The 24,669-nt window shown below is 36.0% G+C and overlaps 1 protein-coding gene and 1 pseudogene across 1 annotated transcript in view; both read right to left on the bottom strand.

Moving 5' to 3' along the window:
- Positions 1-245: 245 nt before the first annotated feature.
- LOC103677372 lies at positions 246-6,963 on the bottom strand (annotated as a pseudogene).
- DZIP3 (DAZ interacting zinc finger protein 3) overlaps positions 5,561-24,669 on the bottom strand; it is a 97,828-nt gene continuing 78,719 nt past the window's right edge. The window contains exons 25-33 of the mRNA XM_008706608.2: positions 24,055-24,158; positions 22,434-22,521; positions 20,616-20,717; positions 16,718-16,843; positions 14,634-14,773; positions 13,284-13,404; positions 12,652-12,795; positions 12,464-12,565; positions 5,561-10,996 (exon numbers count right to left, since the gene is read on the bottom strand). Coding sequence (XP_008704830.1) covers positions 10,886-10,996; positions 12,464-12,565; positions 12,652-12,795; positions 13,284-13,404; positions 14,634-14,773; positions 16,718-16,843; positions 20,616-20,717; positions 22,434-22,521; positions 24,055-24,158 — 1,038 coding nt within the window. The 3' untranslated portion in view covers positions 5,561-10,885. The remainder of the gene's footprint in view (positions 10,997-12,463; positions 12,566-12,651; positions 12,796-13,283; positions 13,405-14,633; positions 14,774-16,717; positions 16,844-20,615; positions 20,718-22,433; positions 22,522-24,054; positions 24,159-24,669) is intronic.

Below are 24,669 nucleotides of genomic sequence, written 5' to 3'. Positions count from 1 at the left end.
CTTTTTGATACTAGCCATTCCTACATGTGTAAAATATCTCACTGTGATTTTGATTTGCATTTTCCTGATGATTAGTGATATTGACCGTATATCTTCATGTACATGTTGGCCATCTGTATATCTTGTTTGGAAAAATGTCTGTTCAGATCCTCTGCCCATTTCTTAATTGGTTTTTGTTATTGTTGAGCTGCATAAGTTCTTTATATGTTTTATAAGTTCTTTATATGTTTTATATAGTAGTTCCTTATCAGATACATGGTTTGCAAATATCTTCTCCCATTCAGTTTGTTGCCTTTTCATTACAATGATAGTTTCTCTTGCTTTGCAAGAGCTTCTTAGTTTGATGTAGTCCCACTTTTTACTTTTGTTGCTTTTGCTTTTGGTGTCAGATAAAAAAATTCATTGACGAAATCAGTGTCAAGGAGCTCACTGCCTTTGTTTTCTTAGAGTGTTTTGGTTTCAGGTCTTCAAGTCTTTAATCATTTTGGGTTAATTTTTGTGTGTGATGTAAGGTAAGTATTTTTGTGTGTGTGTGAAGGAAAACCTATTTTTTTGAGGGGGCTCTGGGGCTGAAAATAAGTCCTTTGGGCTTTCAGTGTCCTACTGGTGATTTTGTCCCTTTCAAAATGACAAATGTGAACAATGACTCCCATGCCTCACACTGCATCCTGGTTCACAGCGTTCAGCATGGCTTGTGATATGGTTTCAAGCAGGTGCTCTGGATTCATGTTTGGTTCCCAAAGAGGTGCATACATCCCATACATTTGTTTATTGCACATGTTGCTGACCACAAAGTTATCAGTCACCATGGGGCAGCTGATGAGATGTAGAGAACAATGAAGGGCTTAAAGATCTTTGGGACCAACTCAAAGTGTAGTATTGGCCAAACTGTTTCTGAGAGAGGAGGTTGGCCACTATGCTCATGAGGGCATAAGTCTTGATCTGCCAACCATACTTTAACTCATACAGGTTCATCCAGAACTTGAGGTGCTGGGCAATTGTCTGGACATTGATGGTGAGTCCAGCCAGTCTGATATACAGCCAGTCAGCCATGAGAGAGATCTGGAATTCTGTGGTCACCACCGGGGCCTGGAAGTAGGACTAATAATTATATTTGTTTTACTTTTATTGAGGGCAGCCACCAATTTGTTCTCTGTATCGAGTCTGTTTTCTGTTTGTTCATTCATTTGTTTTAGATCCCACATATACGTGAAATCATATGGTATTTGTCTTTTTCTGTCTGACTTCTTTTCACTTAGCATAATACTCTCTAGCCCCATCTATGTTGTCACAAATGGCAAGAATGCATCATTTTTTATGGCTGAGTAATAGTCCAGCATGCGCACACACACACACACACACACACACACACACCATATATTTATCCATTCATCTATTGATAGACACATAGGTTGCTTCCATACCTTGGCTATTAAAAATAATGCTGCAATAAACATGGGGTGCATATATCTTTTCAAATTAGTGTTTTTGTATTCTTTGGGTAAATAGTAGAGAAATTACTAGCTCATATGGCAATTCTGTTTTTAATATTTTGAGAAATCTCCATACTGTCTTCCACAGTGGCTATACCAATTTACATTCCTACCGACAGTGCACAAGATTTTTTTCTCCACTTCCTCACCAACACGTGTTATTTCCTGTCTTTTTGACAATAGCCATTCTGACAGGTATGAGGCGATATCTCATTGTGGTTTTGATTTGCATTTCCCTGATGATTAGTGATGTTGAACATCTTTTTGTGGGTCTGTTGGTCATCTGTATTTCTATGGAAAATATCTATTCAGATCCTCTGCCCATTTTTTAATCAAATTACTTTCTGTTCATCAAGTTGTATATGCTCTTATATGTTTTGGATATTAAGCCCTTATCAGATATATCAGTTGTGAAGATCTTCTCTTATTCAGTAGGTTGCCGTTTTATTTTGTTAATAGTTTCCTTAGCTATGCACAAACTTTTTATTTTGTTGGTAGCCCCAGTAGTTAATTGTTGCTTTTCTTTCCTTTACCTTAGAGACATGTCTAGAAAAATGTTGCTAAGGCTGATGTCAAAGAGATTACTGCATATATTTTCTTCTAGAAGTTTTATGGTTTCAGGTCTCACATTTAGGTCTTTAATGTATTTTGAGTTTATTTTTGTGTAGTGTATAAGGAAGCGGTCCCGTTTCATTCTTTTGCATGTAGCTTTCCAGTTTTCTCAAAACCATTTATTGAAGAGCTTTTTTTGCCCACTGTATATTCTTGCCTCCTTTGTTGTAGATTAATTGACCATGTGAATATGGGTTTATTTCTGGGCTCTCTATTCTGTTAAATCTATGTGTCTATTTTTTGTGCCATACTGCTTTAATTATTATAGCTTTGTAGATATATCTTGAAATATAGGATTGTGATACCTCTAGCAGTATTCTTCTCTCTCAAAATTACTTTGGCTATTTGGGTGTCTTTTTTGGCTCCATACAAATTTCAGTATTACTTTGGTTCTGAGGAAAGTGCTGTTGGTGTTTTAGTCAAGATTGCATTGAATCTGTAGATTGCTTTGGGTGTTGTGGATATTTTAACAACATTCTTTTAATCCAATTGGCATGGGATGTATTTCCATTTTTTTGTGTCATCCTCAATTTTTTTAATCAATGTTTTATGGTTTTCAGAGTACAGGTCTTTTACCTCCTTGGTTAAGTTTATTCCTAGGTATTTTATTCTTTTTGGTGTAATTGCAAATGGGATTATTTTCTTAATTTCCTTTTCTGCTATGATTCTGTATGTTAACTTTGTATTCTGCAAATTTACTGAATACTTTCATTACTTCTAATAATTTTTAGTGGTCTTTAGGATTTTCTATATGGAGTATCATGTCATTTGCAATAGTGGCAGTTTTACTTTCTCCTTTTAACTTGGATGCCTTTTATTTTTCTTGCCTGATTGCCCCAGCTAGGACTTCTAGTGCTATGTTGAATAAAAGTGGTGAGAGTGGATGGACATCCTTTTCTTCTGTTCTTAGAGGAAAAGCTTTCAGTTTTTCACCACTGGGTGTGATGTTACCTGTGGATTTTTCATATATGGCCTTCATTATATTTCCTCTAAACCCACTTTGTTGAGAAATTTCATCATTAGTGAATGTTGTATTTTGTCAAGTGATTTTTCTGCATCTGTTGAGATGATCATAGTTTTTATCCTTTCTCTTTTTAATGTGATGTATCGCATCATTTGATTTGTGAATACTGAACCACACTTGCTTCCCTGGGATAAATCCTACTTGATTGTGGGAATGATTAAAAAAATATATTGCTGAATTCAGTTGATAATATTTTGAAGATTTTTGCATCTATGTTCATCAGAGATATTGGCCTGTAGTTGTTTTTGTTGTTGTTGTTGTTTTTATAGTGTCTCTGACTCGTTTTGGTATTAGGATAATGTTGGATTTTGTAGAATGAATTTGGAAGTTTTCCTTACTCTTTTAATTTCTGGAATAGCTTGAGAAGAATAGATATTAACTCTGTAAGTGTTTGGTAGAATTCACCTGTGAAGCCATCTGGTGCAGGACTTTGTTGAGAGTTTGATTACTGATTCAATTTTATTACTGGTAATTGATCTGTTCAAATCTTGTTTCTTCCTGATTTAGTTTTGGAAGATTTTATGCTTCTAAGAATTTACCCATTTCTTGTAGGTTGTCCAGTTTGTTGACATAAAAGTTTTATAATATTCTCTTGTAATTCCTTGTATTTCTGTGGTGTTGGTTATTTCCCCTCCTTCATTCCTGATTTTTGAGTCTTTTTTTCTTGATGAGTATGGCTAATGGTTTCTCAATTTAGTTTATCTTTTCAAAGAACCAGCTCCTAGTTTTATTGATCTTTTTTTTTTTTTTAAGTCTCTATTTCATTTATTTCTACTCTAATCTTTTTCCTTCCTATACTAGCTTTGGCCTTTGTTCCTTCTTCTTTTCCTAACTCTTCAAGTTTAAGATCAGGTGTTTGAAATTTATTTCTTGAGGTAGGCCTGTATTGTGATAAGCTTTCCTCTTAGAATTGGTTTTGCTGCATCTCAAAGATTTCATCCGTTGTGTTTTCATTTACATTTGTCTTTGTGCATTTTTTCTAAATTTCTTTTATTTGTTAACCTATTCATTGTTTAGTAGCTTGTTGTTTAGCCTCCATGTTTGTGTATTTTCCAGATTTTCTTGTCATTGATTTCTAGTTTCATACTGTTGTGGTTCGAAAGATGTTTAATATAATTGCAATCTTCTTAAATTTATTGAGATATTTTTTGTAGTCTAACATGTGATCTAACCTGGAGAATGTTGCATATACACTTGGAAAGATGTGTATTCTGTTATTTTTGGATGGAATATTCTGTATATTTGTTAGGTCCATCTGGTCTAATGTGCTATTCAGATACTTTCCTTGTTGATTTTCTGTCTGAATGATCTATTAATGTAAATGAGTTGTTAAAGTCCCCTACTACTGTTATATTACTGTCGTTTCCTCCTTTTCTGTCTAATATTTGCTTTATGTATTTAGGTGCTCTTATGTTGGATGCACAGCTATTTATAATTGTTCTCTTATTATACTGATCCCTCATTATATAGTGTTCTTTTTTGTCTCTTACAACTGTTTTTTTCTTAAAGTCTATTTTGTCTGACATAAGTTTTGCTACTGTGGCTTTTTCCCCCCCTTCTATTTTCATGGCATTTGTTTTTCCATCCCTTCACTTCAGTCTGTATGTCTTAAGTCTTTAGTGAGTGTCTGTAGGCAGCATGTAGATTCATTTAGTTTTGTTTTATCTACTCAGTCCTCCTATGTCTTTCGATTGGAGCATTTAGTCCATTTACATTTAAAGTAATTATTAATAGGTATATACTGACATTTTGCTTATTGTTTCCTAGTTGTTTTTGTAGTTTTTCTCTGTTCTTCTGTTGTTCTCTTCCCTTGTGGTTTGATGGATTTTTTAGTGTTATGCTTGGGTTCCTTTGTCTTTATTTTTGTGTATCTACTATAGGTTTTTGATTTGGGGTTACCATTAGCTTCATATATAACAACTTATGTGTCTAGCAGTCTATATTAAGTGATGATTAAGTTGGAACACATTCTAAAAGCATACATTTTTAGTCCCCCCTCCATGTTTTATGTGTTTTCATATTTTATATCTTTTTTGTTGTTTTTCCCTTAACTGCTTTTTTTTTTTTTATAGGTATAATTGACTTTACTACTTTTGTATTTTAATTCCATACTGGCTTTATAAGTGATTAAACTACTTCCTTTACCACATGTTTGCTTTTAGTGATTAAATATTTTTCCTTTCTTTTCTTTTTTTTTTTTTTTAGTTCTGATTATGGCCTTTTCTCTCTACTCAAAGAATTCCCCTTAACATTTCTTATAAGGCTAGTTTAGTAGTGATGAACTCCTTTGGGAAAGTATCTCTTCTTCTATCCTGAAAGATAACCTTGCTACTAGGTAGAGTATTCTTAGTTGCAGGGTTTGTTTTGTTTTTTTTTGTTTTTTCCTTTTGCACTTTGAATATATCACACCACTACCTTCTGGCCTGCAAAGTTTCTGCCCAGAAGTTAGCTAGTAGCCTATGGGTTTTCCCTTATGTAACTGTTTTCTTTTCTTTTCCTGCTTTAAAAATCCCCTCTTTATGATTACTTTTTGCCATTTCAATTATTTTGTGTCTTGGTGTGGATCTCCTTGGCTTGATCTTGTTAGGGGCTCTCTGTGATTCCTGGATGTGGATATGCTTCCTTCCCCAGATTAGGTAAGTTTTCATTATTATTTCAAGTAAGTTTTCTGCCCCCTTTTCTCTCTTCTCTTTCTGGGATCCCTGTAACACAAATGTTATTATTCTTAAAGATGTTGCAGAGTTCCCTTAACCTATTCTCATTTTTTCCCCTTTATGCTATTCAGCTTGGTTGCTTTTGATTTCCCTGTCTTCCAGAATCCTGATTCATTTCTCTGCATACTCTAATCTGCTGTTATTCCCTCTAGTGCAGTTTTAATTTGTTATTGAAGTCTTCACCTCTTACTTTTTTGTTTTCTATTTATTTAAGTTCTCAACATTTTACATTTTGCTCTTTTTCTCTGGTGTTGTCTTATTCTTTCAGTTGGTACATATTCCTGTCTCGTTTTGCTTAACTCTGTTTCTATGTATTAGGTCAGCTCCATCTCCTCATCTTGAAAGTAGTGGCCTTGTGTAGAAGAGGTCCTTTTGTGGTGCCCTGTAGCACAATCATCCACAGTCATTAGAACCAGGCACTGCAGGGATATCTCTTATGTGTGCTGCTTGTGCCCTGATTTTGTGGCTAAGCCACTTCAGTCTTTATCTTAGACTGTTGCAATGACCCAACGACTGCTGTGGGCACACTGGGCAGGGTTTGTTCCCTGTACTGATGAGAGGCCTGTCAAGGCCACCATGCTGGGCAGGGTTAGCAGTCAGGGTAGCTGTCTGCAATTAGTCTCTCTTCCAGTTGCAGGCACACCAAAAGGCAGGGTTTGCTCCCTGCAAGGCCAGCTGAGAGGCTTTCATTGGTGGGCTGCAGTCAGACTAAGCAGCTGCAGTTAGCCTTTCTGCCATAGCTACAGGCACAAAGTGGCTGAACTTGCTTCCTGTGCAGCCAGCTAAGAGGCTCAGTTGGTGAAACTGTGGGCACACTGGTGTGTGGGGTTATCTCTCCCTCTCCTCAAGGCAGGAGTCACTTTGGAGTGTTGCTGGTCCTGGTCGGTGGGGCTTACAGGGTGTGGGATGCCTACTGAGGTGGGTGGGTTAGATGGGGTGAGTCTGTGGGAAAACCCAGGGGCAGGGCCTGCAGTACTAGCAAGAAAGTTTGAGAGTGTTACACTGCCTTACACAAGTGTCTCATTTTCCTGGTTGGAGAAGAGAACGGTACCTGCCAGTCTTTGTTTTTTTGTTTTTCCTGGAGAAATCTTGTGAAGATCCCTGTTCCTCCAGTGCACATCCTAAAATTAGCAAATTAATCTCCTTCACGTATACCCCAGGCTCTTTTCAAACTGCTGCTTTTGTGCTGTCTTGGGCGAGTTATTTTTTAAGCTGGCTCTTTATGGGCAGGAAATCAGTTTCCTTGCCCTCCTGCTCTCCCAGAGTTAAGGCGGCTAATTTTTAAAGTATGCTAATCCCTTCTGATTTTAAGAGCTCCTGAAGTTAAACCCCACTGGTTTTCAAGGCCACAGGTCATGGGCACTTGCCTTCCTAGTGTGGGTCCCCTGTTCCTGGGGTGCCTGGTGTGAGGTCTGATCCTTTGTGTTTCTTCATGCTTGTGGTGTCCCTCCCATTTGTGGTTAGTCTCACAGGGGTTTTGGTTCCCAACCATTTTTCCATTCCTTCTACCTACCCTTTTGATGTGGCCTCTTTTCTACAATTGACTATGAAACGTCTGTTCTGCTAGTCTTCAAGTCATTTTCAGACTTAGTTGCATAGATATAACTGTTATCTTAGCAGTCTGTGGGTGAGGTGAGCTCACGCTCCTCCTAGTCTGCCGTCTTCCCTGAATTTTCTCTCCTCCATTCATTTTAATAAGGGTAGTTGAAGATAAAAAAAAAACCTTTCAGAATTTTATCAAGGAGTAAATTCCAACATGTTGAATTACTAATGGAAGGTTTCCTACTTTGGGAATGAAGACTAATAAATGTTCGTTTAAGAACACTATGTCAGGCAAGAAGTCTTTTCCCCATTTTTACGTAAGTTTTGGTTGAGAAAATTTGTTCATGATTATACAACTTTCCAAAGATGCAAGTTCAACAATTCAAATATGGATCTGCCTGAGAAAGCCACTGTATTCTACACCAACAGTTTTCAAATTTTAGCATGCTTCAGAATACCCGGGGTGCTCATTCCAAATGCAGATTCCCAAATGGCCTCTTGGAATATGTATCATTTATAAACAGAACAGATAAATGTGATGTGGTCCAGGATCCATACTTAACAGGAGTCCATTAACTCTGTAAACTGCCTACTCAAGAAAATTAGAAACCACGTATCTTTGTTATTTTCATCTGGCTATACATCAGATATAGTCCTAGAAGTCTGACCCAAGAGGTTATATGATAAGGCATCCCAGGAACATTTTATAAATGTAGAGGATTCTTGCTAAATTTGAATCTGGTAAAAAAATAATTAGCTTACATTCCCTGAATTAACTAAGATATAATTCATCATCAAGACTGGGGGAACTGCTGAGAATGAGAGGGGGCACTGTTATGTCAAAACAATAGGCATTAATTAATTGGACCATCCCAGGCAAACCAAGAATCTGAAGGAAAAGTCAGATTATGTATTTTTATATATTCAATACCATGTTCCTGGTCCAAAGAAATCAATAGGTTTACCACCTGTTTCATTTTATTTTGACAAGTATTTATAAGGAAGAAAAAACTTTTTTTATTTGTACAAAGTCAATCCAAAATGGGGATATAACTCTGAAGTACTAGAAGAGAACACCAGCTAATAGACAGAAAATCTGCCTTCAAATCCCAAAATGCCACTTTGTAGCTATGACCTTGGATAAATTATTTTTCTTACTTGGGCCTTAGTTTTATCATTTGTAAAACAAGGAATATCCACTAAAGATGCACTTTAGAATTTTCAGTGGATCGAATGAAGTAACAAACACATTTGAAAGTATCTCATAATAGCTGGAAAGTGTGTGTGTGTGTGTGTGTGTGTGTGTACACACACACACATATATATAAATAAAATTGAGGGAAAACATTACAAGATATATCTTCTTATAGTAGCTGCAATGATATTACTAGATGTTTACAGATTGTTTTTGATGTAAATATTGCCTCATTGTATTTCTGGGAAGGATGGGGTTCTAGATTTCTCAGCAGCCACAGGATTGACAGTGAGTATTGTTTGCACATCAATAAGAAAACAATACCATTGTCTTCAGTATCTACAGAACTGGACATGACTTTCAAAAGTACAATCCTAGTACATTCTCACTACTTATCAGCTACTGTGTTGAGTCCTTGGGCCCTATCCTTAGACCCAGGAATGGCAGGGTCAGCACTGATAAAAATCTTACAGCCTGATTTTGTGAGGAAAGCATGCGACCAAGTGCCAGAACCTTAAAGAATTAGGACTGGCTCAGCCACTAATTAACCATGTGATCTTAGGCATGACATACTTATAAAATGAGGGGACAGTCTACAGGATCATTAAAGACCCTATAAGTTCTGATATTCTATAATTCTGTAAGTCTCGCCTTCTTGGGTATTTTCCTACTCTGTCATAACAGAAAAAAAAAAAAGCACAATTAAACATAGAGATGTTTTAAATAGATTTAAAATAGTTTCAGGATACATTTAAACTGATACACAGATAAAATCTTCCCCACGTGGAAGTGAAATCATAGTCATAAACAAACTAAGAAACATTTGTTTTACAAGATAGGGCCATGACCTCAAGGTGTTAGACAAGATAATTATTAAAGGCCTTATAATTGCTGAATTTTCAATTCTGAGACATTCTTGGCATTTTAAGTGTCTAGAGGACTGCCTTCCTTCATTTTTGGATATTTTCTTCCACATTTTCCAGTCTATTGTCATTACAGAAGAAAATATTTAGCATACAATTACAGAAATAGCAGTTTTAAATAGAGATTTAAAGTAACTTCAAGATACATTTACACTGAAATATACAGATAAGAGAGTCAAAACACTTATTCACAGTCTCATTTTCATTAATTTATGGAAACAAATATGAACCAAGTAACATCTTACATGGTAACTGAATTCTTCAAATTTTTTAAACTAGAGACATGTACAACACTTACAGCATTTACACAATACTATTTTCAAAATAGGTTTTTGACCTCTAAGTTCCTACTGACAAGCTTTAGATAGCAGCTTAGCCCAGTTAATATTAACTTTGTCATAAGAAGCATCTACATATAGTCCCCCCACACCCTGCAGCATGACAAAGTGAAATTAAGAAACTTTTAAGGCAGAAAAAAATAATCCTTCAAGTGTAAGGTCCAATGACAATGTTTACAAATGAACATAAGATCTCAATTATTCAACTGAGCAAGTGACTTAATTTACACATTAACTCATTTCCATTTCCTGATTTCTGATTCTGGGATATTTATGCTACACCTACTGTGCAAGGCATTGAGAACACACAGGAGGATCAGACATAGTCCAGTGGTATGCGGGTAAATGTTTAACAAGTTCTTGGAAAGAGAAGCCCTGACTTAAAACATTTACAAATTTCTATGGTGTAAATACTCCCATTATGCAGATTTCAAGCTATGAACAATTTGATCACTGGCTCACAAAATCCCTGAAACTTCAGAGTCACCTCTCACAAACTATTAGCTAAGCTCCAACACACCACTGTATGGTCCACACCCTCAAGTAGCTCATAATCTCTCCATGGGCATATATTTAGAGGCCAGAGAAGGATGGGGAAGATAGAGATAAAATTTAAATAATTCAATTATGTATTTTGTAAGTAGTTTAAAAGGAAAAATAAAATCTGGAATTTTCTTATTTGCTATTCTACTTTTCCTCTTAAATTGATTTCAGGAAATTAAAATGTAGCATATTTTGGGGGACAGTAAAGGATAAGTGGAGTAAGAAGGAAAAAGACACAAACATCCTAAGATATATGCGAACGATGATAAGGGCAAATATAATGTACCTTTTAAAATTTAAGCCCTTTCAGTTTAGCTCCAAGACCTGAAGATTTGTCCCGTCCTCTTTGGCTGCAGCTTTGATGAGATAAGCTAGCTTCTTTTGCACAATACTAAAAAGCACACTGCTTCACACCACTCACACTATCAGCTCATAATAAAAGGCAAAACTAAATTCTGGAATCTGATAAGTGAAATTCCTTTGCGTAATCATCCCCTTGGATCAGACCTTGGGCAAGTGCCGGCTGGGATGACCTGGAAATTCTTCTGGTAACAAAACATGGAGTCTGCAGGTTGGGCATGTCCCCTGTTGCATCAGCCAAGGTCTAATGCACTAAGGAGCAAAAATATTCATGTCAGTCTTTCTGATTTAGCCTAGCAGAGGCAATTGTTGCTCTATATAATCAGTTATCTAGTAAATTGCCAAGCCAACTGCTGCAATAGTGGCACCTTCTCGGATTCACTAAGTACTATAGCTGGTAACAGCAGAACACCTTTCAGCCAGTTTATTCGATTAGGATCCTTTCCCTAGCCCCAATTTTCAGAATGACTTAGCAATTCTTCCTAACAAGGAGGCTGAAGAAACCTGCTACATAGTTTTCCTCTACTTCATTATATATTGTTCTTGTTTAAAATCTAGAAAAAAATGATAACATACAAAAGTCACTAATACTCTATATTAAGTGCTTATGGTGTTTTGACCTTAAAATCCTTAGATGATGGATATACTTTTCAGATGGCTCTTTGGTGACAATGATAGTACTCTTGGGCTATGAACTAACTCTCCCCCCAAAAATCAATTTTACCTGTGTAAATAATGAGAGCCAGATCAGATGAGAGAGGATTAAGAATAGGCACTATATATTAGGACCACTAACTGTAACCCTAAAAAGTAACCTGAATAGATTACCTGCATTCTATTCTATGGGCAACGGCAAAGAATAAGTTTCGTGAAACATTTATTTTCTAAATGGGTAGGACTTTAACAACTTCAAATGACTAAGTATCTTTCCTGATCTTTTGGGATTAGCCATTCTGCATCTATTTCTTCATATCAAGAGTAGATAGAAAATAGAATTCTGTACTAGACATCACAGATCTTTGAAACTGTGTTTTACAGATATGGCTTGAACGAGCTGGCTACTATTCACTTCCCTGAGAACACTTTCTAATGTAAGGTTATCTTTGCGCTAGAAGACTTGATCATAATTGTGTATCAATAGCATTTGCACAGCAAGAACACGAGGAATTAATCTATATAAATGCCAAGAATCAACAAAAGATATGCCAGTCTCATATTTTTCTAACATCAAAACTGAAACCTGAGCATCTAAAGAGCAAAAACAAGATCCCGGACAGACTGTTAAAGTAAACTTTATGCTTTATAATGGTAGGATGCCATCAGTACATGGAGACAAAGGACACTATACGTTATTTATAGCAAATCAAGGTGAAGTGACACTGTTGATAAACTGCCACTGAATCACTATGTCAATTAACATTCCTTCCAGTTCTGTTCAAGGGAGCTACTCCATATTATTTCAATCTCATCATTGTCTCTTCTTTTCCTGTAAGGTGTATGGAGTTCTGAGAAAGCACAGTACAAACTGGGCCTAGGTATGGTGAAAGCAGATGTAAATGTTTTCTGTGCAGTACTCCAAAGCCCCAAGTTATAGTCTGTGGAACTCATGCCACAGCAATAGCTGATGATACGTGTATATCATTTCAAGTAAGGTAGCATGAATCTCACTTAGCTGATTTTAATGGCAAAATATTTAAAAAGATAAGTTTAAAGGGTTACCTGAGAATGGAATTTGTGAGCACAAGGCAAAACAGAGAGATTTTCTGGAGAGAGATTCTCATGACAGATCACACAAGGCTCCTCTTCTTCCTCCTCATCATCCTAGGGAAAATACACATAAGGTTCAATTCAGCTCACTTCTTTTTCCCAAATTTAAATGCACATAGAATCAACAGCCTCAGTCTCACCAAATTATTGGCTCCTTCCCATGAGGCAGGCCCTTGTGAACTGAGGGGCCTCCAGGCTGGTTTTGGGGGCTGGGCAGCATTAGACTGTGGAGGAGTGTGGCTGGGTGAAACACAGTTACCATTTGGCACAGATTTTCCTTGACTCTGAAAACAAGAATATTATACTTTTTTCCCCCAGAAGTGTTCTAAAACAGGGAAAACGAATAGACTAGCACAGAAAATGGGGTACAGGGGTACAGTGAGAATTAGCAAAAGGGTAAAAGGTCAATTAGATTCATGAGAAATCTTGAAACAAAATGTTAGCAATATTACTTGTATACACAGAGCCAGGCAAAGAAGAAAAAAAACAACACTATCTCCTCTTTTAATTAAAACAAGTCTTTACAAAAATTAGAAGAAAGGTCTTCCTTTAGAGTCAAAGCAACCTAGAAGAAATTTCAAGAGGGTCAGTTTTATTCTAGAATGAGCAGGTAGTATTTCAATAAGACTTCTATGCCATTTGTTAAGTTGAAGTTGAATTGTTAATAGACAATGTGATTATAGGTTATTGATTTATAGACATGTTATGAAGATAATGAAGCCCACTCACTACTACACAGAAGGGCAGGGAGATAAAAGCTTTTTGTTTTTACCTGTGATCTCTTGGGGTCAATAAATTGGGAAATCTTGTACACAATTTCCTCAAATGTCAGTCCAGATAAGGACTTCCCATGAATGTCCTTCAATTTCCGTAAGAAATCCGTAAGCTCCTTTCTGGAAGAGATCAAGGAAAGTACAGTGGTGATTTTTCCTATTGCCTTGAGGGTGTGTCCCCCCCACCCCTCCCAAGATCCTAAATCCTATTTTATGATTGATATGTAGCAGCATATAGATGTGGCCCTTTAGCTCTCTGAGCTAAAGTCTAACTGCATTTATCTTATACCAAAACAAAAACTCCTAAAGTTTAATACTCCTTCCAAAAGGAAAGTTTAACTGTTTTTGAAAGCTTGTATGAAAATTGAATTTACTTATGTACTGAGCTCTTTATATTGTGTCTCTCACTGCTTTTACTCAGGACTAAAAAACTCCTTTTTAACTATGTTACTATAGGTCTGTCTCTATTCTGTATTAATAATTTTACTTTTGTAAAACTCAAACAAAACAAAGATTACACAGAACAGAGAAGCTAAAAGACATATTAAAATATTTCTAGGTTTCTCTGTTCCCATAGTCCCTTGACCCAAAGCCTCTGAATATATTTTTGGTAGGATAGAGCAGGATGAAATATTTTCTTTACCAAATGAAGTGTTAGGTCATCAGCCTTGTAAAACTACCTTTGATTTACTATTCATTCTATACATATAACAACTGTATTACTGTTCTAATTTCATTATCCACTATATTTATAAAACCATAATCTAATCCTGAAGCACAACAAAATTGTTAGGCTTCAAATGAAAATATTGGCTAAAAACTAGAATTATTTCCTTGAATACATAAGTAAAGATAAAAAACTTGATTTCTGGAGAAGAAAAATATCTTTCTGCTAAAGTCAGCACTGTGTAAAGCACAGTAAAATCATTACTTCTTGCATTTAACTGTGTTCTCTAACAAAAACTAAGAGCCCTTAATACATTTAAGGAAACAGGAGGGTAAAACCTGATGTTTGGGCTCGTATAGCATACAATCAACTTAAAATTCACTTTGGAAAGACATTAAGATAATTATTGCAGCTGGTGGCATTAAAATTGGATAGGTTTATGACTAGTTGTACTTTTAATAAAGGAGCAAACCTAAATTTAAAAATCTATTGTCTCATAACTTAAGACTAATCAATTTAGTGAAGAGGTTTAGCATTTATATTGAACACTATTCCTTTAAATTTCATTTTCCTTACCAAGGCCACAGTAGGGAAATATGTGTGTTTGTTTCACTGTCCTAACTATGGTTATGGAAACTGTAGAATATGATCTGTACTCCCAACTAAATAAAAGTTAAGGTACCTGGTTTGTTGTGGAAAAGCAGTTTTCAGTCTGTCTGTAATCCTCTCCCAATTCATCAGGGGGGGATCACTTCCCAGACCTGCACTGGGAGATACAGCCTCTCCCACAGGTGCCGGCACAGTCCAGGCTATACCAGTCATCTGTAAGGAGCACAGAGTTATAACCCATCAGCTTCAGTTATTAGGAAGTAACATTCCATGACAACATGGTATTTCCATACTTCAGAAAATGGGTAGAATGAAGAGGAATACTGACATATACATTCCCCTTTTAGAGTTTTATTTAACTAGCACAATACTATTTCTTATTGTTTATAATTACCCTTATTTTAAAAAGGGGACATGTGAGTCTCAGTAATTGCAAACGTACAGAAATACAGGGTATTTACTGCTATTATTTTAAAAAACTAGAAACAACCTTGTCTGCTAATAGGGGAACGAGTGGATTATAGCATATCTAATCAATCCTTAAGAACAGATCTATATATCTGAGTATGAGATGTCCATGAAATGTGTCATTTTCTAAAAAGTCTGTGGTATGGTATTTATGGTATGACTCATTTTTATATTAAGTTTTTAAAAAAATATATATATATGCATAGAAAAAGATCTCAAGTTATAAACAATCTGTAAACAGTGATTATTTCCTAGGATTCAATTGCAGGGTAATTTTGCTTATTTTTCTAATTATAAAGGTAGTTTGTTAAATTTGAATTTTCAAATAAAGATGAGAGTACTACTAGAAGTTTGCCCAATGTCTCATGAATGTTACAGACAAAGGTGGTGTGGAAGTTGTTGTGACACCTCTGAGCCATGAAACCATCAAAGTTTTGCCATATCTTTGGGTAGTTTCTTCTTAGAAGCTTTAAGATTCTAATTAATATCAGCAAGTGAATATTTTCACATGATTACTGGTTATAAACATGACAACTTTTACCTAAGGTTCTACAGGTTATTTTCAAACATAAGGTTACTCATGAAAAATTAGCCATGACTAACAGCTACTGAAATAACTCATACAAAGCCTACTAAGTTAGAGGAGAATATTGCCCAGAAACCTGGGTTTGCCTCCGTATCAAGCTTTTCCCCAGGAACCAGAAAGTAATCTTATTAGAAGGCTGAGGTACTTTAAAGTTTTCAATAAAGTTTTACATATGTATATGTGTGTGTGTATATATGTACATAAGTATATATGTGTGTGTGTGTGTGTGTGTGTGTGTGTATAATGTATATGGCTCCTTATATAATGGTGCAGGTGCAAACTACATGAGGAACACTGATATCATGGGGAGAAAAAGATGTGGTATCAGTTAACACGTTAAGGCCTATATACATATGTTTGCAGGGGCAGACTCTACAAAAATGAGTCCAACTGACTATATATTTCAAAGGGAGACTGTTTACAGGTACAAAAAACTGACTAGAATGTATTTAATGAAAATTCTCTAATCTTGACTTTTCCATAATTATATTTAACATCAGTCTTCTAGTTTTTTTTTAAATGTTTACCTTTGCCAATATTACAATAATCCCAGCATTTAAAATTTCTCTATTGCCTCTTCAGGTTTGGATAAGGCTTATCTGGCTAGTTGTAGCTAGGAAGATTCATAACTTTACAGTATAATATATTCCAAGATGATGTTATTTATAGTGTGTTTATAAAGTTGAAACACTGTCCTATACCTATGTGTGTGTATGTTTGTGTAAATAAAATTTTTCTGTAGCATTGTGGCATAATTTTGTTCTTTGCTTTTTAATCTACCCATCAAACATGCTAAATATAAATGATCTATTAAAAATGTCATTTACGCTGTATTGTTGCCTATTATAGAAGCAAAACTATAAAATCCTGTAAGGATTGTCTACTATAAAAATGTATTAATCAGTTTTTGGATACAAAGATAATCAGTTAATGAAATAATATATGTAATGGCCTAGCACAATGCCTCAAATGAACTATTCATTCACTTATCATTCAGTTAACCTCTCTTCCACCATTGCCACCATCACCACTTATCAAATAAATAGAAGACATTCATTCAGGAAGTCTACTGCGGTGATAAAAAACCAAAAAGAGATCTGTACCAGGGGGGCCCTAGGCTGGCCAGGTGCAGAGATGACTCCAGGGCAAACGGCAGGCATCTGAGGAACAGTGAGTATGGGTCTAAAGAAAGATTCTTTCACGAGGGGTCTTCCCAAGAACTGCTGCATCTAAAATAGAAAAGGTTAAAAAAAAATAAAAACCCCACACATTTATATATTTATATAGGCAAAGATTTAAACTCAGAACAATGGTTGGGGGAAAAAAGCCAATTTGAAATCTAGTACAAAGCACTAGCAGCAGAAACGGTGTTGTCCTAACAGTTAAATGTATGAATATCTGGAAAAGCAAAGGGCAAATATACTAAAGAACACAGCAGAGAAGTGGGTTCTAGTCTCACCTTCTTTCCACCTAGCTAGGTAACCATGGATGCCAGATTACTAATCTATAAAACAGAGGGTTAAGTTAGGTGATTTTTTTAAGGTTCCCTTCCAACTATAATAATATAGGACTATGCAAAGGAGCTCCTCAATGAGTACTGGCCATGTTGATGAACAATACTCACACTCAAATTCCACTAACAAACCATAGTTGTCTACAGAAAATATTACTTTCCCTGATTATGTACTGGGGGGATCTTATACCACCCGATGGAGTTTTGACTTTGTTTAGCTCCAATGAGAGTAGAAAGCTGAAGTGGAGTGGGCCTGGGGCCTAAACCCTCCTACAATGACTTGTAGACACATGCTTGTAGGTGTTATTGCACGTCCCAGGGGCTTGTGGAAAGCTAGCCCTGCTTAGCATCTACCAATGGGATGGATACCTTACCAGGCTACAGAAGAGGACAGATTAAGTTTCTACCATGTGCCAGATCTAACACTGGCATAAAGCAGAAGCTCAACTATTTTCTGAACAGAAAAAAAACCATCAGCACAGCCCTTTTAAGTAATGATACTAAAAGCAGTAGCTGAAAGATTAGTGGAAAACATGAAAATGGATACATGAGATTGACATTTTTTATTTAACATTACAAAAGAAAGACATTGTATACATCATTGTCTATAAAGTACGCTTGCTAAAAATATTGAACTTGATTCTAAGCAACTCTCTAGATCTAATGAACAGTTCATAGGAAATAAAACATGTACAATGACATCACAAGGATGCAATCAATTAAATCAATAATGTGGGAAATTGAACAAGGGAAGTAACTTTAACAAATAAATGACATGAGTAAAGGAGAGGGGAGTCCGGCAGCTGTTACAGATTTAAAGAACAATCAACCAAATGCAAAGTATAAACCTTATGTGGATTTTTTTTTTTTTTTTTTTAAAGATTTTATTTATTTATGTGACAGACAGCCAGCGAGAGAGGGAACACAGCAGGGGAGAGGGAGAGGAAGAAGCAGGCTCCCAGCCCAGGAGCCTGATGTGGGACTCGATCCCGGAACGCCAGGATCACGCCCTGAGCCGAAGGCAGACGCTTAACGACTGCGCTACCCAGGCGCCCCATTATGTGGATTTTTTTTTAAAATAAGTTTTTGAAAGTAAGAGTAATTATAATCAAATTGGAAATATTGCAAACTGGGTAATAAAGACATTTTTCAGACAAGTGGGAAATATAAATTTTAACTGGATATTAGATATTAAAAATTTTAATTTCCTTAGGTAAAAAACTGGTATAATAATTATATCCAATAATAAGAGTCCTCATCTTTAAGGAATATATACTGAAGGATACATGGATGAGATTATATGGTATATACTTTAAAATATTCCAAAAGGAAAAAGCGGATGATATGAAACAAGTTTAATAAAATGTTGATAATATTGACGCTCGCTCTCTTGGTTCACAGAGGCTTATTATACTATTCTATTTCATGTATGTTTCAATTTTCAGAATGTAAAATTTTCAAAGAATGAATGGATGGTAGGTATGAGTCTCTCTTCACAGACAACTATTGCTGCTCTCTTTGCAGACAACTATTACCTAGCATTTCTTTGAGGATTAGATAGCCAGGGTACAAAAACCAAGATATAATAAAACACATAAAAATATTGGGTTAAACTAGGAAGAGTGCCCATTATTTCAGACTTTCTGATTAGACTATTATACATTTAAAGCCTGGTGACTATTCCTTAGAATACTAGGATAGACGGACTTTCTTTTCTTTCTTTCTTTATGTATGTTTTAAGTTTTTATTTAAATTCTAGTTAGTTAACATAGTGTGATATTAGCTCCTGGAGTAGAATCTAGTGATTCTTCACTTAAGTATAACACCCACAAATGGACTTTAGTAGCCAGATCATCTAGTATAATTTCCTAGTTTATACATGGGAAAACAGAAGTCCAGAATAGCTGATTTTCCAAAGACCAACAAGTTATTCACAGAGTTAGGACTTAAACCCTGATCTCTAGTTTGCTTCCACTGTAAAAACCACCTCAATTTATGGTGAATATCATGTTACATTTCTAGCATTTAGGCTCCCAAACTATTTCATTAATGTTCAATGGTCACTGATGCCTGCACTTTAACACAACTGTCAGCTTTGATCAAGCACAGCAGTGACTCCGGTTTGCAAACATGAAGATACACATGTACCTCTCAGATGTTAGCAGAAGGATGCACAGAGCCTGTCAGTGGGTTTTGCCCTTGACTAAACCTATGTAAGCCCCATCAAACATAAGAAAGCCTCCAAAGTGATGAGGATCCAGAGGTCAAGGTTTAACTACATATATCCGCTATGGAGTTATCACTGTTATCAGGGAGCTTGTGCTGGTCTGGTTTCAAGAAACTCCATAGAATACCTCTCTATCTGGCTTCTGAGTCTCCAGAGCCATTTAATATTTAGAGTCATGGGAGAGTTTAATTACAACCTACAGGCAGTAGTTTGAACATGAGCTGAAGGCACAGGGTTTCTAGAAATCATACCAGAATATGTGTTACTTCCTGTAGAACTACAGGGACTCTTTGGACTTCTCCATCATTTACATAATACATTCCTTATCAGGGTAGTTGGGTATAATAAAGTTCCAAACTTAAAATAATAATGTCCATAATGTAGTGCTCCTATAAAAACTGAACTGACCAAAAATATAATAGGCAATACTGCATTCTAAAGACCATGGTGTATATCATATAATGCTTCTAGTTTTGGATTCTACTTTTGAAACCCAGCGTAACTCCACCCAATTCACGTAATTTTTAAGTTCTCTGATACGCTCAACTATTTACAGAAATAACATTTTCAAAGTTCTACAAGAAGTGCTGATGGCGAAAAGTGATTTGCCGCTAAGTATCTCACACCTTTCTCCTTTTCCTATTCCCAGATCTGTTCTGATAATAAAAATTATCACCTAATGGTTCTGTCCTAAAAGTTCTTTTGGAAAGCTGTCTGAATTTATTGGGTTAAGGTACTAGGTTTCCCAAAAGGGTAACATAAATAGTGTAACAGAGAGATATTTGGTTGAGACTCACTGATTCCCAGCAATAAGCAGGGAAGGGGCATCAACGGGAGCTGTTAAAAGTTATGGAAAAGAATGTCAAAAGTAGAAGTGGAGGAGTGAAGTCTAGCCAGCTAGGGTACTATGCCGAGATGTTTTAGTCACTGGGGAAACCTGAGCGCATTGGGAATTCTGCACATTCGTTAGTTTTCTCCAGCTCCGCAGATGAGACTGACAGGATGGAATGAGAATACATTACCTCTTTACATACCAAATGCATCACTAAAATCCAGTGATACACCTATGCACTGGCCTCAGCTAAGCCAGCCAACTAGTTACAGCATCTGGAGACAATGTAGGTAATTACAAACAATATGCACAACACGTGCCTATTCTATTTTGAACACACATTAAACATACTGAGTACTCACTGTTTTATAGCCCTTACCATTTCATCAACATAAAGATGGCAATTGTTCAAAATGTCATATTTCTTACCAGTATCTCAGGACTAGGTGGTGGTGGAGGAAGTTGGATTGGAGGCAGGGTACTCAAGGCAAACCCTTGCTTCACCTTGTTAATTTGTTCATTGTACTGTGTCTAGTAGAAGAGGAGAAACAATATTTTAGAGCAAAATAACTTCAAAGAAATAGCATATGGGAACACTTGGTGTAGTTTTGAATAATAAAACATACAATAGTTATTCTCAACCTATTATGTCAGGAATAACATAAAAACAGTTTTTAACATAAAAATAATTCTATAACACACTATCCTCAAATAGTTGTATCTTTAGAAGTATCTGTTGGCTGGCAAGATACAAAGAGACATAATTCACAGACCCTGTGATAATTCCTCAGTATTTCCATAATTCTCATCCCCAAAATGGGAACCAATCACATAAAGTGAATAGCGTCTAAAGATTCAAGAAGCTATAAGTAATATATGGGCTGAAAAAAGTATTTGTAACAAAGAGTTGAGCTACTTGCAAATATTCACTGGAGGGGAAATTTTAGGGAATATTCACTAAATATCCACATTTTGTTTATTTCAAAGTTATACCTTTCGCTTTCTCCAGTACCACATATACCTTTGTTTTATTCTCTTGGATTTTGCCAAAAGTATGATTCCAGTCACTGAAGCTTAACAACATGCTTTCAACATTTTTTGACACTGTCCCCATTTTACTTTACAGTCTTGTTTTGTAAACAACCCACAGAGACTGAAAAAGAAATGCTTAAGAAACAAAACATTTAAAAACTTCACACAGAAGACGTGTGCTTGAAAGAAAACAAGGATGGAGACCAAGGGGGCAAGCCAGAACTATGAATAAACCCAATACGAATGCTAACCATCACTAAAGACTGAATAAGAAAGAGTCTGGGAGAGAAACAGTCAAGACCACCAGTGGAAAAGCTAGACAAGAAGGTAACACTTTGAGGCAGCAGTCACAATTAAATGTCATTATTTTGCTAGCAGTGTTGTGAAATCACAAAACAATGAACATTATATATTTACTTTTTTTGGGAAAGATTTTATTATTTATTTGAGATTTGAGAGGGGGAGAGAGAGAGTGAGAGAGAGAAAGAGAGCACAAATGAGCAGGGGGAAGAAGCAGAGGGAGAGGGAAAAGCAGGCTCCCAGCTGTGCAGGGAGCCTGATGTGTGGTTCTATCTCAGGGCCCTGAGATCATGATCTGAGCTGAAGGCAGACACTTAACTGACTGAGCCATCCAGGTGCCCCTATCTATTTACTTTAAGATATAAATACAAAAATAACCCAAAGCCAAACGAAGAAATTAATAAATAACCAGTGAGTTACCTCTTTAGATTACCTTAAGCATAGTCCTAATTCTATTAAACCAATAATGAATAATTTATTATTTTGCATTATGAAATAATTACATAAAAATTTAAGATTGAAAACTAATACAGGTCTGCTTGATCTTCCTTTTAATTTTATAAATACACAATTATTCAGACCAAGTTACAACATTTATTTTTGACTGAAGCAGCATCAGCTTTGGAATTCTAGGAAAATTAGGTGTGAAGCACAATTTTTGAGTTTATCATTTACTGTATGAAGGACCTGAAAGACCTGAAAAGACCACAAGCAAAAGTCTAGGATTTTGTCTACAACCAACTACATGCAGGTAATCAATATCAAACCTTAAAAAGGCATAAATATTAGTAGCTGAAATAAACATGTTCTTCCTTAAATTTCTCCAGTAATTGTTTTTAATGTTAGATGTTTTCTTTTAGTATATACCACCTACAACATTCACTCAATTTACTCTAGAGATACTTCACCACTTACCCTGAGGAATGCAATCTTGTTTCTAACATCTGTTACGATGGCATTCCAACTCTCTACTGCAGCCTTTAATTGAAGTGATTCCAGATTGCTGGTGTAGGAAAGGAGACACAAGAGAAAGTTCTTTCTTTTTATATACCACATAGGTCTCCAAAAATTTCCATTATATTCTTTAGCATGTATGTAAATAACATAAAACAACAAAATTACCTCCATCACCAACAATTACTTCAAATGGGCACAAAGTTGTATGGAAGCGTTTGTTATTAAAACAAAGACTGGGAACATGTAAGATTTCTTTTTTCAAGAGCAAATATAACTTCTGCTTCCAGAACATCAAGTGTTCTTCTATCTTGGCAATATATTTTTTTTACGACATATAAAACCTTTACACAGGAATCCCTCCAATGAAGTAAGGCGACTGAGAAGGCCAAACAGAGAAACTGCCCTAGCCATCCAATGTAAGAGTATTCTCAAAGATGCTGACTCCTCTTGGAAGCAGGTTTTGGACTATCTTCACCATAACCCTGACATCACAGGGCTATGGTTGGCCTATCAGCTCTTCTGCAAATTAGAAAAAGATACTCCTTATGGGAAGGCAAATCAGAAAGAAGTACCTCTTCTGCAAGGATCAATTAGATTGTTGCCTCTATGCAGTGCCTAAATTGCACAAACACAGCAGCTCTGCCAAACATGCCCACCAAATGACTTAAGTAGGAAAAGCTTTGAGGTGTTTAAGGTCTGCCATCTCTAGAAGAGAGATTTCATCAGGCCTTTCAAAAGGCTCTGTTATAACATCCCCACCCCAGTATCACCCAGCACACCAGCTTTAAGAGAGCAGAAGACGTTATCGCTGAGATCATCTTATACAAAGAGGCTTGATAATATTTTAGTTTATAGAGTGCCCCTTCTCCCTCTAGCAAGCAAAGATAGACTGATCACTTACAACAGTGCTTCCCGGACCTGAATGCACATCAGTATATCCTGGGAATCTTGCTAAACATCAGAGATTCTGATTCTTTAGAATTGAAGAATAATGATGATCATTAAAATGATAATCATTAAAAAATAATGATGCCTTGGTCCCAGAAATTCTAATTTAATTAATTCAGTATGAAAGTATATTATAAATTTAAGGATAATCTCATGCAACCTGCCCGAATTTTGAAAAGCATTCATTTATTATAACAGGAAAAAATTGCCTTTAACATATGATTTTAGATGTTAATACTGATTTTTTCCCTCAATGTACTCCAAAGGTATTTAAAATTAAGCATTACAAGAAAAATTAATTAGAAAAAGGTTTTCCACTTAGAATCCACCCTGTTTTGTAAATATCTGGGCTTCATGCATGTTTCTGAGATTTTTTTTTGTCTACTTCACTACAGAGAAAGGGAAAAATCTGTCCGCAGCTATTACTGTACTCAGTAGACCTCAGTGCTTCAGCAGAAGCAACCAAGTAAAAGCAGCAGAGTGACTAAATGACTTCTGAGGTTTAAAAAAAATAAGGGTATTTTCACTTCAAAGACTCTGACATAATACATGTAAAGCACAGATTCTATTCAGCCTTAAAGCCACTTGTATCTCTGAGATGAAGACGCATTAAGGAAGAGGGAAATGTTACCTTGCTGCCATGTGAGTCACCCTGGCAAGCTGACTGAGGCATTCCTTTTCAGTCTGCTCTAGATGAAGCAAACCAAAATCTCTACGACACTGTAAGAAATACACCTACAGATTTTTGAGAGAAAGACAAAGAAGTTGAAGGTGCCCTTTTAAATGAATACATTCTTTTCTCAATCATTTCAAGTAAAGTTGAAGCTATTTTTCAATCTATTCCAGCACCTGAGCTTCCTGACCATCCACAATACATGATAAAAACTCTGATTAATTCTACAATTCTAACTTTTTTACTCAATGGTTACTGGGTTAGTAAACATTCCAGAACATTAGTTTTCAAACTTGAACATACCCTGGTATCATCTCAGACTCTAAAAAAATGATGCCTTGGTCCAGAGATTCTAATTTAATTGATACCAAGTGCTGCCTGGGTAGTGGGATTTTTAAAAGTTCTCAAGTATCTCTAATATTCAGCAAAGTTTAAGAACACTCCCAGAAGTCCTGCTATTTGCTTTTTTTTTTTTTTAATTGATGAAGGGATAAGAAAATAATCAGACCACACAGGAGGACCATGCAGTCCAAATGGGACTTGGGAGGTCATCAAGTCTGTCTCCCCACAGCA

This window comes from Ursus maritimus, unplaced genomic scaffold, assembly GCF_017311325.1.
Source record: "Ursus maritimus isolate PB19 unplaced genomic scaffold, ASM1731132v1 scaffold_4, whole genome shotgun sequence".
NCBI classification, from domain to species: Eukaryota; Metazoa; Chordata; class Mammalia; order Carnivora; family Ursidae; genus Ursus; species Ursus maritimus.
Note: the sequence above shows the minus strand (reverse complement) of the source record. Positions and strands in the feature narration are given on the sequence as shown.